Below are 16,872 nucleotides of genomic sequence, written 5' to 3'. Positions count from 1 at the left end.
CATTTTTACCCTAATCATAACAGATACAGGATTTAATCGAAAGAATACCTGGGATGAAGAGACACTACCCAGCTAACTCTTAACCTTTTTCCTATTATATCTGTCCTTTTTCTCTTTTCCCTGGTTCTGGGGTGTTTGGTTTCCAGAAATATCGCAAGACTGGTTTAAATAGTCTCTGGCTTCAAACCTCCCTAAGAGGTCTAAAGCCTATTCACCTTTATTATTGTTTTGATTTTTAGCTGTCAGTAATCATTTCTTTAATAAATAGCTTTGTGGCATTAATGAAGGCTCTTGTAGATGGCTTTGTAACAGGGTATAATTCTCATGCTATCTCCTCTTTTTCTTTCCTCAAAAAATAATAGCTAGATTGTTTGAGGTGATGAAAAAGTTCTGGTAATGGATGGTGGTAATGGTTGCACAACATCTTACATGGTAATTAATGCCATTGAATTGTGCACTTAAAACTGGTTAAAATGGCAACTTTTATACTATATATATTACCACAATAAATAAAATGTTTAAAAAATAAAGATAATAGCTGCAATTTATAGGAAAAAAAAAAAAAAAAAGAGTAGTAGCGCAAACCAGATTTCATTCCCAGAATCAGTTTCTACATTACTTTTATCTCTCTTTGTCAGTTGACATTACTGTGACGAAACAGTGAATTATCCTAATCTTACTGGCTGCCACTGGATACAAACTGTAGAATCATTGTTATGGAAAAATTACTTTATGAACCATTCCTAATCTCTTTTGTAATACAAATTTATAGTAATTAACAGAGTGAAATTGAGACCTATAATTGCCTTTTTTAAAAAGAACTGAACAGTGGCTTTTTGTTGCTCCTTCGTTTAACAAATGTTTATTGAAAACCTACTATGTGGTAATAGATGGTGGTGATGGTAGCACAACATTGTGAATGTAATTAACAACACTGAAATATATATCTGAATGTGATTAAAAGGGGAAATGTTAGATTGTATATATGGTAACAATAAAATAAAAAAAAAATCCATGGAACTGCACTACACAGTGAACTCTGAGTTAAACCATGCACCATAGTTAACAGTACAATTATAAAAATGTGCTATCATCAGTTATATCAAATTATCCACACCAATGCAAGGTGTTGAACATTAGGATGGTATAAGGGAATCCTGTACTTTATGCATGATTGATCTGTAAACCCACAACTTCTCTAATAAAGGGGGAAAAAACCTACTATGTACCAGGTGCTATCATAGGTGCCAGGTATGTAATATGGTTGTATCTTAAAGTGTTGTGTTATCATGGTGCTATCTTTGTAGGTCTATCCAAGTGTCCCTTTAAATCACCATCATCACCACCACCACCACCCTCAAAAAAAAAAAAACAAAAAAAAAAATCTAATTTTGGAAATTCACCTTGATTTCTGCATCTCAAAGCTGTACTAAATCTCTGTATTGGTTATTTTGAAAACAACGATAGTTTTTTGTTGATTTTTTTAAATGACATTTCTGTCCCTAGTACTTGTTTTGTCTCTGAACACAGCCATTATATTGCTTTTATAAGTGAGTGGATTTTCCTTTCTGTCTCCATATGAAGCTGAGGTCATTATTGAGAAACAAAATACCCAGACGCAGTGTCTAAATCTGTTTAGTTGCTGAGTATCATCCCAGGAATGTTGATTTTTAGTGAGTTTTAATTGTTTTCATTGCAGGTTCCTTTTTCCGTTTAATACATGTTAAAAGAATGGAAAGCACAGTGCCAGTTTTCATTAAATCTGGGTAATTGGTACATCAGTAGTTATTCTATTATTTTGTGTACTGGAAGTGTTTTTTTTATTTTTAAGTCAGATTTTAGAAAGGAATCTGTCATCCCTATTTTTAGTCTGAGTTGTGCATGCTTACTGCTTTCTTACAGTTAGAAAACAGTATAAGGAAATAAGAAATGTCATACAAAATCAGAGGTATAGTTAGCCCAAGAATCTGTTAAAGACATGATTTTTACAAGTTTTATCTGTAGCCTCCCACAGCTAGCCATTTTAAAAAAACATTGGAAAAATATGAAGCTATGAAAAGAAAAGTAACACTGAACTCGTGACAAAACCCAGACGTTTCTAGAATGATAACTGCTTGCTTACCCTTGTACCTCTGACATCTATCTTTCCCACTGATTGTGTGATAATTATCTTGGAGCTTGCAATTATAGCCAGAATTTCTTTTGTAGAAATTGTACAATTTCAGAGAAATGGCTATAAGTAATATTTAATCTGTTTTTTAATTTGTTATAGTAAGAGATAATACTCTAAATTTATAACTCTAGTATTAAGACTTTGTTTACATTTTTAATTTAGTAGGGGAAACTTTTAAAAGCTTTCTGTTTAAAATATAGAATGATCCACAACAAATTAACTCTACTGGAGTCATTTCTCACCTAATCCTGAAAGAGAAAAGCTTAGAAACATTTCTGCCTCCCTTTAGCTTCTTTGAAGAGATGTATATGAAGTGTTAAAACATCTACTTTTTTCAAATTATTGCTGAATCAAGTTGGAGAGAAGAGATATCAATTGAGAAACAGACCTGAATGAGCCAGTTGTTGAGGAAGAAAAGCATTAAGGCCTTGTCATGTACACAGAGAGATGATCATGTCTTTCCTTAGTCCCGGATCACTGTATCACAGTTTCAAGTCTGGCCAAGTGACGCAGAGGATAATAAATGTGTATTGAATGAGCCAAATTTCGAGTATTGTCCCCTTTCTTTGGTTTCACCCTCATCCTTTTCCCAGTTTAGGGATAGAGCAAGAGACTTACATTCCATCAGCTCGAGTTCCATCTCATTTTGGAATTGGATACTAGGATATTCCAGTTAGAAAACAGGTTCTGGCTTTGATACTTACCAAAATCTTGCCCCTTCCCCAACTTCCCTAATCTAAAATTCTTTTTTCAGTGTTAGTTTCTGAAGCCACTCATTTATCAGATGATCTAATTGGACAATAAAGTACAAATCAGGAGTAAGGCACATCTTTTAGGAGTTAATGGTGGGGATTTAGAAATTTTTTGGTCCATTTCAGTCTTTAGTTGTTGTCATTAAGTTGAATTGTCAACTTAACATCACTGACTTTGCCTCTTCATTTCAGCTCCCACTCATTCTGTCCCTTTTTCTTCAAAATAGGCCTGGAATGTTCTGGCTCTGGATGGCAGTAACTGGCAGCGAATTGACCTGTTTGATTTCCAGAGGGATATTGAGGTATGATTATGTGGTGTGCAGCCCCTTTTCTCTTGTTAGAGTATAATTACAGCATGGAACAGATGAGCTCCAGCCATGTAAAATATCCTTTTCCCTGGAGGTAGAACCTGTTAATATTAGTGCATCTGAATTTCACAGGAGCCTCAAAGGGGTCTTCAAAACTCCCCGAGAGCTCATTCAGTTTTTGAGTGAACAGAATTATTTCACTGTGAAACGGCACTAAAACTTTTTAGGGTTTGTTTGTGCAGTGGAAATGTGCACCTGAACGTCATTTTGTATTTGTTTATTGAAGAACAAGTGGAGTTACAACTTGTTAGAAGATGATATTTGCGTTTATTCTTCTTGAGATGAATGAACGTTATGGTTCTTAGGGAAGCTACAGATGGTTTTTTTTTTTTGGAAAATGAAAAAAATAAATCCACAGTCATTTGTTGAATTGATTTTGCTGGGGAGAAGTTGGTTTTCTTCTCCTCCCACTTTTCTCCTGTATTTCAAGGTCAAATAAACTTAAGCTTAAGATCAGGCTTACGCTTAACTTACTTTAACCTGAATTTAAGCTCTCTGGTCCTTGGTTTTTTCATCATTAGAGTGAAAATAATAGTTTCCTCATAGTCTCCCCCCCCCACCCCCAGTGGAAATAATTCTTTTGAGGCTGCAAGTTAGACATTTAAGAAAACCTTGCATGAACTTTCCATTTTCAGAAAGTACTTTAAAAATAATACCTAGTAACATTATGCTAGATCTTTGTTTTTCACAGTTCCCTAATCTTCATGGATATAATCTTCCCTAAGCTTCATGCAAAACCATTCAGCAAGCCTTTGTTAAGTGTTCAATTACTGTCTTGTAGTACCTACAGTTTTAACCAGGAAGAGCAGTACATAGCACCATTTCCTCAAATACAGAGTATCTTACAAATTTAACAAAACAAATAAAGAGAGAGAGTTTAGGCATGTTTGAAGTAGGTGGGTTAGTCAGGAAAGCTTTCTTAGAATAAGTAAGTTGAAATTTTGCTAATTAATTAGTTAGGTCTTTACAATGAATAGAAACCTTTTCTCTTTGTTCATACATTGTTGAAAATCAGGATGTGTTCTTTTCAAAAACAATCAAGTGACTTATATTTTTGTTTACCTGTCTTTTTTTACAGGGCCGGGTAGTGGAGAATATTTCTAAACGATGTGGGGGCTTTTTACGAAAGTTGAGTCTTCGTGGGTGTCTTGGAGTAGGAGACAATGCGTTAAGGTTAGAACATAACTGTTAACTAATGTTGACTGAAGAAAGAATAGCACCACCCCATCCAGAAAATACTTAAATAGTTTATAAATTCCTAAGATACTTAGAACTCAAATACCACATACATTACTTATAACACAAAAATAACCAATATGCAGCCACTGTTTGGCACTTTCTCAGAAAGTTGAGTATAGAATTATCATATTACCTGGAAATCCCACTTCTGAGTATTTACCTGTAAAATTGAAAGCGGACTCAGAGAGATATTTGCACACCAGTGTTCATGATGACATTATTCACAGTTCGAAGAGATGAAAACAACCCAAAATCCATCAACAAATGGATAAACAAAATGTGGTATATATACACAGTGGAATATTATTCAGCCATAAAAAGGAGTGAAGTTCTGATACATGAGACAACGTGGATGAACCTTGAAGCTGTTATGTTGAGTGAAATAAACCAGACACAAAAGGACAAATTGTATGCTCTCACTTATAGGACGTAATTAGAATAAGCAAATTCATCAAGTCAGAAACTGGAATACCCAGGGCTAGGGTGGGGTACAGAATGGGGAGTTAACGCTAAACTGGTACAGAGTTTCTGTTTGGGGTGATGAAAAAGTTTTGGTAATGGATGGTGGTGATGGTAGCACAACATTGTAAATGTAATTAATTCAACTGAATTATATATTTGAATGTGGTTTAGAAAGAAACGTATATACAATCTAAAAAAAAACAAAACCATAGGATGTACAACACACCCTAAGATAAGCTATGGACTATAGATAATAGTATAATAGTATTGTTTCATCAGTTATAACAAAGGTGCCACACTAAATAGGGGTTATATAGGAACTCTTTTATTATTTTTTTATGCCTTTCATTCATTTGAAAGCTTTTACTTTGTTTGTTTCCTATAAAGGACTTTTGCACAAAACTGTAGGAACATTGAAGTACTGAATCTAAATGGGTGTACAAAGACCACAGATGCGTAAGTATTGCATGTTTTAGAAGGGTAAGTCATAGTTCCATGTGTCTAGCCTACAATAACTTTAAAGTCAAGCTACTAATTATATTTAGCAAATTTCATCTTGGTTTTACAATGGAAAAGTATTTTAAAAGGAGAAAGCTAAATGAAAGTAGAAATAGAATAAGAAACTTATTTTGGAATCTAACCCATATCTTATCTTGATACTTAAAGTGAAACTGTAAAAAGTTATAGTGAATGTATATGTAGTAGGAATACTAAAATTATTGATTACTAGGATTATTTATATTTCAAGAAGATAGTAGCTACCCTTCAAAAGCTCCTGTAAACAGGCAACTTTATAAAAAGATGTAAAATCTAAACCGCTTATGATAAGCATACTAGAAAGCATTTATTAAATGAACTTTTAAATGTGCTTTGTCTTTGTCAGGCACAACATAAAGGATATTAGACATAATCTTCCATCCATGAGAAGTTTACAAGCACAGTACATAAAATGTAGACAGAAAAGTCAGGCTGAGAATATAACACTGGTAATAACATGTATCAAATAACACTTAAGAACTATGTAGGGGAATTGTTGTCTATTGTGAGGTCAAGTGAAGCCATTGAAGACGTATGTTTACACAGTGAGGGGCCAGCGTTATTCACCAAGCCTTCCTGCTCAGAAAGGGCTGAAGAGAGAGAGAGAATCTATGGAATTGCTTGAATGAAAGAAAATAGAAGACACTCCAAGCACAGGGTGCATAATGTTTATTTTATTCCTTTCTTTGAGGTTACAACATTGTTAACTTTTAATATAAGAAAGTGTCTGAAAAATAGGGACAATAGTTATTAATTAATTCTGCTAAAAAAGTACTATACATATGGATTAATTTGGAAATGTTTAATATGAGAGATAGATATACTAAGCCCCCCTCTTCCTGTTAAATTTATACTGGTATCCTACATTTACTTTATAGAGTTAAGGATTTGACGACTTGGTATCCAGAAGAGTGGCATATAACACCTATTTTTTTAAAGGAATCTATCCTATCTCAAATATATGCTGGCAAAAATAAAATATGGTAAATGTACACAAGGCTATTAATTTGTACTGTTTGTAATAACAAATACTACATTATGTTTTTAATAGCAAAAGACTGGAAATGACTCAAATGACTGTAAGTAGAGGACTAGTTAAATGAAAGGAATGAGCAAAAACTCTGTATATAATACTCTTGAGTGATCTCCAGAATGTATTGTTAAGTGAAAAGAGCAAATTGCAGAGAAGTTTGTATAATGATACCTCTGTAGGGACAGGGGACTTAATACATACATATATATTTATATATATATTCATATTTTCAGAAAGAAACAATGGAAAAATCAGTCATAATACAAATTATTGCTTATGGGGGCAGGAGAAAACATGAAGTGACAGTCATGAAAGCAAGACCTCTGAAATATTGTGTTTTATAGTTTTATTTTAATAGCCAAGTAAATGTTTTACATAATTAAAACACAAATTAACTGATACAGAAAAAAAGCAAAGCAGTCCTTAAAAATCTGTAACAAAACACGTGAACCAGCCTTATCAAGTTGGAGCTATAACCACACAAAGAAAATTTTCTTCTATTTATTTTTGTTTTCTTCTGGAAATTTTTAAAACTTATATGGAAGTAGACAGAATAGTATAAGAACTTATCACCCGGTTTCAACTACCATCAACTTACTGCTAGTATTATTTCATTTATACACCTCACCCACTTGCTGTCTCTCATTATTTTGAAAAACGTCCCAGACATCATATTTAATCAGTAAATATCTCAGTATGAATTTCAGAAAGGTAAAGGCTTTTAAATAAGTTTATCACTCCTATAAACATTTTAATAACATCTTAATATCATTAAATAATCATTTGTCAGTGTTTGTTTCCACTCTTCTAGTGACTTCTAAAACACAGTATTTTAAGCATAATATAAAGAAAAATGATACAAATTAAAAAATCAAAGAAGTAGACTTTGGTTTCTGACCACGAGAAAGTAACTGATATCGGACTTAATTCTGCCATAAACACTAGAGAATTGGAAAAAGTGTAAAATAACTGGTTTGAGATATTGAGCAACATGCAACACAAGATTGTGAGCACTGAGAAAGGGGGAAAAATATAAGGTGAGCACTATGATTATCCTGGCTTTCTGCCTGGAGGCATTTTCCAGACAGTGGAACAAGGAGAGGCTCTCCAAGCATTCCACAAAGGTCTTTCTGGTTTGAAAAGAAAGATGAGAATTCAGTGAGACTGTGGTGACTGGAATTTGTAACTGGAAGGAGGGAAATACTGAAAAAAAGGGGGGCAATATAAATCTGCATAGATTTGGCTGAATACTAAACTTAAGCAAAGCCTGAGACCTCACAAAGCTGGACAAAAATTATCTAACCAGTAAAGAATGATTACTGGGAAGCTATGAACTGAAGAATTGCCAGAGCTCAAAAAGGCTGGGAGAGGTTCCAACCACACAGTGGGGAAAGCTCAGTGACTGCACGGACCTTCCGTCGAGACTCCAGAAAGGCCACCCCTTAGTCATTGGGCTAAACTAGACCTATCCTAACAATTAAGGTTAAAAACAAACTTCAGAATAATCCAGTTGATCCAAACTAACTTAACTACCTTCCAAAGTACAACACCCTATAAAGGAAGATAACAAAATTCAGACAGTCAAGAATGTAGCATCTTGAATATCTAGCAATCAAAAATTACAGGACATGCAAAGAAGCAGGAAAATGTGACTTAGAATCAGAAGAAAAGCCAGTCAATAGAAACAGACCCAGAAATGTCAGCGATTATAGATTTGGCCAATAGAGAGTATTAAACTAGCAGTTATAAATATGCTCAAGAATTTAAAAGAAAACCTAAACATATTGAGTAGAATGATGGAGGAAGATACACTGTTACAAATACTCATCATAGGAAAGTTGGAGTGGATATTAATATCATATGAAGTAAACTTCAGGAAAAACAATTAATGGAAAAAAGGTTATTTCAAAGTGTACCCCCTCCAGTAACTGATAAACAAGTAGACAGGAAAGCAGTAAAGACATATAAGACTTGAACAATACTATTAATGAACTATAACTAATTGACATTTATTGAATGATAACCAAAAAACATAAGAATAAGCATCCTTTTCACTTGTGCTTAGAATATTCACTAAGATACTCCAAATAATGGGCTCTAAAACAAGTCTTGATAAATTTAAAAGGATTGAAATCATACTGAGTATGTTCTATTGCCTTAACAGAATTAAAATAGAAATCATTAACATATCTGGAAAATTTGAGAATTAATGACACACTTCTGAATCTACCTTAAAAAGCTAGAAAAAGAGAAATAAATTAAATCCAAAGTAAGCAGAAGGAAAGAAATAATTGAGATAACAGTAGAAATCAGTGAAATAGAAAATCGACCTACAATTGAGAAAATCAGTGAAACCAAAAGGTGATTTTTGAAATAAAATCAATAAACTTGATCAACCTAGATTAGTCAAGAAAAAAATGACACAAATTGCCAATATCAGTAATGAAAAGAGAAATATCACTACAAGTCCTACAAATATTTAAAGGATAATAACGGGAAAATGTTCTTTCATAAATTCTAACAAAAGTAACTGCACTAATTCAAGGTGTTAATAGTAAGGTAGTATATGGGAACTCTGTATTTTATGCATGTTTTTCTGTAAACCTACAACTTCTCTAATTAAAAAAAAAAGGATTATAAGGGAATATTATGAACAACTTTATGCCAATAAATTTGACAATTTAGATGAAATGGACAAATTCCTTGAAAGGCACAAATTACTGAAACTGACAAGAAGAAACAGAAAATCTGATTAGCCCTGTGTCTTAGAAATTTGCATTGATAATTTAAAATCTTTCCACATTAGCCATTAGAGAAATGCAAATAAAGCTACAATGAAATAAGAAAAACTAAAAAGGAAACAATAAACCTTGAAACCACACATACGCTTACAAGGCATGACATTGTGATTGTGAAAACCCTTTATCCAGTGTATGGATGAATGAGTAGAAGAATGGGGATAAAAACTAAATGAAAAATAAGGTGGGATGCAGGGGTGATTTGGGTGTTCTTTTTAATTTTTATTTTTATTCTGATTCTGATTCTTTCTGGTGTAAGGAAAATGTTGAAAAATAGATTGGGGTGATGAATGCACAACTATAAAATGGTACTGTGAACAGTTGATTGTACACCATGGATGATTACATGGTATGTGAATATATCTCAATAAAACTGAATTAAAAAAAAAAAAAAGAAACCACACACACAGGCACACACACACACAGACCTACAATAGGATACCACTTCATATCCAGTAGGATAGCTATTTTAACTGAAAATAAAAAATATTCCTTACGATGTGTAAAATGGTGCATTGTTGGCGGAAGTGTCAACTGATGCAGCCACTGTGGAAAATAGTTTGGCTGCTCCTCAGAAAGTTAAACAGAATTACGATATGACCTGGCAATTCTAATTCTAGCTATATACCCAAAAGAAATGAAAGCAAGGACAGAAATTTTAGACCAGTGTTCACTGCAACATTATTCACAATAGTCAAAAAGTAGAAGCCACCCAAATGTCCATCAACAAATGAGTGGATAAACAAAATGTGGTCTATCCATACAGTGAACTATTTTTCAGCCATAAAAAGAAGTGAAGTGTTAGTACATGCTACAACATAAATGAACCCTGAAGACATCATGTTGAGTGAAATAAGCCAGAAGACAAATATCAAATGATTTCTCTTATATGGAGTACTTAGAATAAGCAAATTCATAGAGAGAAAGCAGAATAGTACTTCCCAGGGGTGGGGGAAGATGAAATGGGGAATTATTGCTAAATAAATGAGTTTTGGTTTGGAATGATGAAAATAGTTTGGAAATAGGTGATGGTGAGTATTGTCATTGTACTTAATGTCAAAGGATTGTCCTCTTAATGTTTAAAGAAGGTTTTAATACCAATTCTTCTCAAATTCTTCCAGAAAATATAAGAAAAGAGATTACTTCCTAACTCCTTCTATGAGGCGAACATTACCCTGATACCAAAGCCAGATAAAGACAGCACAAGAAAGTAAAATTACATACCAGTATCTCTTACGAATATAGGTACAAAAATCCTCAATAAAAAACAGCAAACTAAACCCAACAATATAGTGAAAGGATTATACAGCAAGACCAAGTGGAATTTATGGTTCAACATAAGAAAATCAATCACTGTAATACAAGACTTTAATAGAACAAAGGAAAAAATCCACACGATCAACTCAGTTGATCCAGAAAAGGCATTTGGCAAAATCCAACACCCTTTCATAAAAGCATTCAGAGACTTGGAGTAGAAGGGAACCTTCTTATCATGATAAAGGGCATTTATGAAACACCCACAGCAGATATACTCAGCAGTGAAAGACTGAAAGCTTTCCCCCTAAGACCAGGAGTAAGAAAAGAATGCCTGCCATTACCACTGTTATGTAACATTGCACTGGAAATTCTTGCCAGAGCAATAGGGCAAGAGAAAGAAATAAAAAGCATCCATATTGGAAAGGAAGAAGTCAAATTATCCCTATTCATAGAGGACATGATCCTAAATATAGAAAATCCCAAAGAATCCGCAAGAAAGCTACTGGAACTAATGAAATTCAGCATAGTTGCAGGGTGCAAGATAAATAAGCAGAAGTCATTTGGGTTTTTATACACCAATAATTAAGAATCTGAAAAGGAAATAAATTATAATTTATTAAATTAAAAATTCTTTAAAAAAATGGATTATAGACTTAAACATGAAAGTTAAAACTATAAAACTCCTAGAAGAAAACATAGGATAAAGTCTTTTAACTTGGAGTATACAAAGATTGTTTAGGACTTAAAAAGGAAGCACTGGCCATAAATTTTTTTTTTGATAGATTGGACTTAATCAGAATTTTAAAATTCTTCTCTTTGATAGACATCATTAGGGAAATGAAAAGGCAAACTACAGGCTGAGAGGCAAGAATTGCATAATTTATAGTGAATGAAACCCCACCCTGGAAATAACCAGATGACCAACAACAAGGGAAGAAATAAACTAATTGTGGCATATTCGTACAATGTAATACCACTCAGATTCTTAAAAAGCACACAATAAAACATGCAATAACGTGGGGGAATCTCAAAAACATGGTGCTTGAAAAAGCCAATTTACAAGAGTACATACTGTATAATTCCACTTATTTCAAATTCTAGGGCAGTATATCTATAGGCAGTATATCTATAGTGATAGAAATCAGATCAGTGGTGGCCTGGGGCAGGGCGGGGGTGGGGGAGATTGACTCCAGAGGGGTTTGGGGAATGTAGGGGGGTTATAGAAATGTTCCGTATTTTGATTGGAGTCATGGTTATACAGGGTGTACATTTGTCAAGACTCATTTAATTGCACACTTAAAATGGGCATATTTTATTGTTTCTAAATTATGCATAAAATAAAGCTGATTTTAAAAGAATACATATTGTGTTTCAGTTAGTTTGGCCACCTCAAAACTTAGTGGGGATGTTGAGCCTGCTTATAATTGTGCCTAAGAGTCTCCCCCAGAGAACCTCTTTGTTGCTCAGATGCAGCTTCTCTCTCTAAGCTTACACAGCAGGTGAACTCACTGCCCTCTCCCCTACGTGGGACTTAACTCCCAGGGGTATAAATCTCCCTGGCAACGTGGGTCATGGCTCCTGGGGATGAGCCTGGACCCATCATCGTGGAATCGAGAAAATCTTCTTGACCAAAAGTGGGAAATGAAATGAAGCAAAGTTTCAGTGATCGAGAGATTTCAAATGGAGTCGAGAGTTCACTCTGGAGGGCACTTATGTGCTACATAGGTATCCCTTTTTAGTTTTTAGTGTATTAGAATAGCTAGAAGGAAATACCTGAAACTGTTGAACTGCAACCCAGTAGCCTTGATTCTTGAAGACAATTGCATAACTATGTAGCTTATAGGGTGTGACTGTGTGATTGTGAAAACCTCGTGGCTCACACTCCCTTTGTCCAGTGAATGGACAGATGAGTAGAAAATAGGGACAAAAACTAAATGAAAAATAGGATGGGGGGGTGGAATGTTTTGGGTGTTCTTTTTCACTTTTATTTATTTTTTTTTATTTTTTGGAGTAAGAAAAATGCTCAAAAGTTGATTCTGGTGATGAATGCACAACTATTTGATTGTACTGTGCATAGTTGATTGTACACTGTGGATGACTGTAGGGTAAGCAAATATAGCTCAGTAAAACTGTATTAAAAAAAACTTAGTGAGTTAGCATCAGCTTTGGTGCTGTCAACAGAGCAGGCTCACTTGATTTGGAGCATTGTAAGTTAAAGTGACAATAAGGCCAGTGGCTCTGCTAGCCTAAGGTTGTGGACCAGTGGAGCCCAGGATTTAACAGAGAGTTCCTGGAGGTGAGACAGCCATAGCAGGCTTATAGGCTTATCACATAACCCAGGTTGACGAAAGGCTGTGCTCACACACAATAGGCACTGGAGTGGGCCGAGACAACCCCATATCTCTCGCCAGCAGTGCTTGCATGCATACACAGAAGAGACACAAAAGAGCCCAGCAAAAAAATAAAAAGCAGGGCCAGGCTGGGAAAGAGCCAGAACTTTGTCTTCCCCAGCCCACACAGACATCTCTGAGTATAGAATTTGGAAGCCTTAGTTACTTTGGCTGAACGCTAAACTATGAAGACTCAGGATTGACTCCCAGGAAACTATGCTTTAAAATAACATGAAAAAAAAATTACTGAACAGGAACATCAGTGGTCACACATTATGAGGAAGATAGATTTCCATCTATGCAAGTTACTGAACAACAGCAACTAAATAATAATAAAAATCCCCAGCGTGGGGAGGGGAGATGCATAGAATCCAGAGCTGCAAAAATCCACTAATAAAAAAAGACAAAACACACCAATAAAGAGGTAGCAGCTATTTTTTTAAAAAAAGAAAATTCTGGAGTTGAAAATATAGTAACTGAAAAATTCCCCAGAGCATCTCAGTAACAGATTAGAAATAACAGATCACCAGTGACCCTGAAGGTAGATCAGTAGAAATTATTCCAATCTGAAGAACAGAATGATAAAAGGTTAAAGGAAAATAGAGTCTCAGAGACCTGTGGTACAACATCAAGAGAACCAGCATACATGTAATAGGAATCCCAGAGGAGAGGAGGGAGAGAAGGGGCAGAAAACATGTTTAAGGAAATAATAGCTGAAAGTTCTCCAAATGTATTGAAAAGCACTAATCTTTAGATAGAAGCAGCTCAGTGAACCCCAAGTAGAATAAATACGGAGAAATCCATACCTGGACACATGAGAGCTAAGCCAAACTGTTGAAAGGCCAAAACAAAAAGAAAATTTTGAACGCCCCATGAGAAAAACTACTCATCATGTACAAGAGAGGAACATACAAATAGCGGGTAACTTTTCATCAGAAACATTTTCTCATAGTTGACATTTTCAGAGTCAACTATGACATTTTCAAAATATTGAAAGAAAAGCTGCCAAACTAGAATTCTATCTAGCAAAAGTATCCTTTTTAAATGAAGGCAGAATAAAGACCTTTTCAGATAAACAAAAGCTGAGAGAATTTGTTGCTAGCATGTGTGCTTTGAAAGAAATATGGTTAAGTCCTTCAGGCTGAAAGGAAGTAAACACCAAATGGTAACTATAAACCACAGGAATCTGTAAATGAAGAGCACCAGAAATGGTAAATGTAAGTAAATCTAAAAGATGCTATAAATACAATTTTCTCCTATCTTCTGTTAAAGAAATAGGCTTGTATAAAAGGATAATAATAACACTGTTTGTAGGTTTTATTATATAAAAAATAATATATATGAAAATAATAGCACAAAGGAAGGAGTAGAAAAAGATAAATTGGAGCAAATTTCTTGTGTTTTACAGTAATGAAGTTGTTATTCTGAAATAGTTTGTGATAAAATAAGATACGTAATGTAATCCATAAAGCAACTTGTAAGAAAATAACTAAAAAATACATAGTAAATGGTGTAGAAAGGGTACACTTGTCACAAGAAGGCAGAAAAGGAGAAACAGAACAAAAAACATGAAACAAGTAGAAAACAGCAAAATGGAAGACATAAATCCATCCATATCAATAATTGCAGTAAACAGAAACAAAACTAAACATTTCACCCAGAAGACAGAGATTGACAGTATGGATTAAAAAGTAAAATGCAACTTTATACTGTCCACAAAAGATGTACCTTAGATGCAAAAGTTCAAATACTTTGAAAGTAAAGGGATGGAAAAATCATGTTATGCAAACAGAACATTCCACCTGATGATTACAGAATACACATTCTTTTCAAGCACTCTTGGAACATTCTCCAGGATAGATCATAGGTTGAGCCAAAAAAACAAGCCTTAATAAATTTTAGGAGATTGGCATAATACAAATTATGTTTTCTGACCATAAATGAATTAGAGATCCACAACAGAACAGAATCGATGAAAACTCCAAGTAGTTGGAAATTAAGCAACCCACTTCTCCATAACCCAAGGGTTAAAGAAAAAAAAGGGGGGGGGGGTTTAAATATTTTGACCTGAATAAAAATTAAAGTATGACAAAATTTATGGGGTGCAACTAAGACAGTGATGAGAGGGAAACGTATAGCTCTGAATGCCTACATCAGAAAAGAGTAAAGGTAGCAAATCAATAATAAAACTTTCAAAAAAAATTAGAGAAAGAAGAATCATCTAAGCCCAAGGCAAACAGAAGTGTGGAAATAATAAAGAGTGGGGTAGAAATCAATGAAATAAGAAACAGAAAAACAGTAGATAAAATCACTGATGAAACCAAAGTTGATTCTTTGGGGAAAAAAAAATCAAAATTGACAAACCGATATCTCCCATAGCTAGACTGATTAAGAAAAAACAGAAGATACCAATTACTAAAGTCAACAATGGAGAGGACTAAACAATTACAAGGGAATATCATTAATATGCTAACAAACTAGAGAACTTAGATACAGTTGACAAATTTCTGGGAAGGCACAAATACTAAACCTTACTCAAGGGAAAAATGTAAAATCTGAATAGACCTATAGGAAGGAAAGAAATTCAGTGAGTTTTAAAATCATCCCACAAAGTAAAGCTCAGGCCCAATGGCTTCACTGCTGAATACCATCAAATGTTTAACAAAGAAATAATAGCAACATTTAACAAATGTTTTCAGAGAATAGAGGACGAAGCACTTCTCATCAAATGAGAGTGGTATTACTCTGATACCAACGTCATACAAACATACCACAATAAAAGTAAATCTACAGATGACTGTCCCTCAGGAACTGAAATGCAAAAATACTTAAAAAAATTTTAGTGAACTATCCAGCAACATATAAAGAAGGATCATAAAACGTAACTAAATGGGATTTTTCCCAGGAAGGTTGGTTTATCATTGGAAAATCAATTAACATAATATGCCACCAGAGCATAATAGGTAGAATAAAGCAGGGGTCAGATAAGTCAGTATTTTAGGCTTTCTGGGCCATATGGTCTCTGTCATAACTACTCAACTCTGCCAGTGTTGTGCAAAAAAAAAAGCAGCCATAGACAATATATAACAGATGAGCAAGGCTGTGTTCAATGAAACTGAGTGCTGAAATTTGAATTTCAGGTAATTTTCATATCTTACAATCTATTATTATTCTTTGGTTTTCTTTCAACCATTTGAAAACCACAGAAACCACTCATAGCTTATGGGCCATCTATAAACAGTCAACAGACCATAAATTGGTCTGCAGGCTGTAATTTGTCAACCCTTTGAATAAAGAACCAAAGTCACATATTCATCTCAGTGTGCCGGATAGCCTCTAAAATGGCTCCAGATAATCCCCACGCCCCTGGTGTTCACACCCGTGTGTAATCTTTTTCCCTAGAGCATGGACTGGACCTAGATATATGTTCATGGATTGGAACACGTAATATCATTCAGTTATCAATTCTACCTTGTTCTCTAGGGAAACAGAATTAATGAGAGGTATCTATGACTATAAAATTTTATAAAAGTGACTCATGCAACTGTGGGTATGCATGAGTCCAAATTCTGTAGGGCACTCAGCAAACTGTCAACTCCAAGGAAGATGTCCGATGAACTCCTCAGGAAACAAACTGGCAACTTTGACGAACTCCTCAGGAAATGAACTGGGATCTTCGACGAACGTGTTTGATGGATTCCTCAGGAAAGGAACTGGCAACTTCGATGAACTCCTCAGGAAATGCTTCGCTGGGCAGCCAAAGAAGAAGTGAGGGTCCTCTATCTGTCTCGCTTATAAGTCTTCAGCTGATTAATTGGATTAAATCCAGCCAATTGCATTCTCTCATTGTGGAAGACACGCCG

The 16,872-nt window shown here is 34.5% G+C and overlaps 1 protein-coding gene across 1 annotated transcript in view; it reads left to right on the top strand.

Annotated features, from left to right (window-relative positions):
• FBXL20 (F-box and leucine rich repeat protein 20) overlaps positions 1-16,872 on the top strand; it is a 114,344-nt gene that overhangs the window by 75,591 nt on the left and 21,881 nt on the right. The window contains exons 4-6 of the mRNA XM_037807986.1: positions 3,153-3,227; positions 4,372-4,466; positions 5,382-5,450. Coding sequence (XP_037663914.1) covers positions 3,153-3,227; positions 4,372-4,466; positions 5,382-5,450 — 239 coding nt within the window. The remainder of the gene's footprint in view (positions 1-3,152; positions 3,228-4,371; positions 4,467-5,381; positions 5,451-16,872) is intronic.

The sequence above is a fragment of the Choloepus didactylus genome, chromosome 18 (assembly GCF_015220235.1).
Source record: "Choloepus didactylus isolate mChoDid1 chromosome 18, mChoDid1.pri, whole genome shotgun sequence".
Lineage (NCBI taxonomy): Eukaryota > Metazoa > Chordata > Mammalia > Pilosa > Megalonychidae > Choloepus > Choloepus didactylus.
The sequence above is the reverse complement of the archived record's forward strand: the minus strand, read 5'-3'. Positions and strand labels throughout refer to the sequence as shown.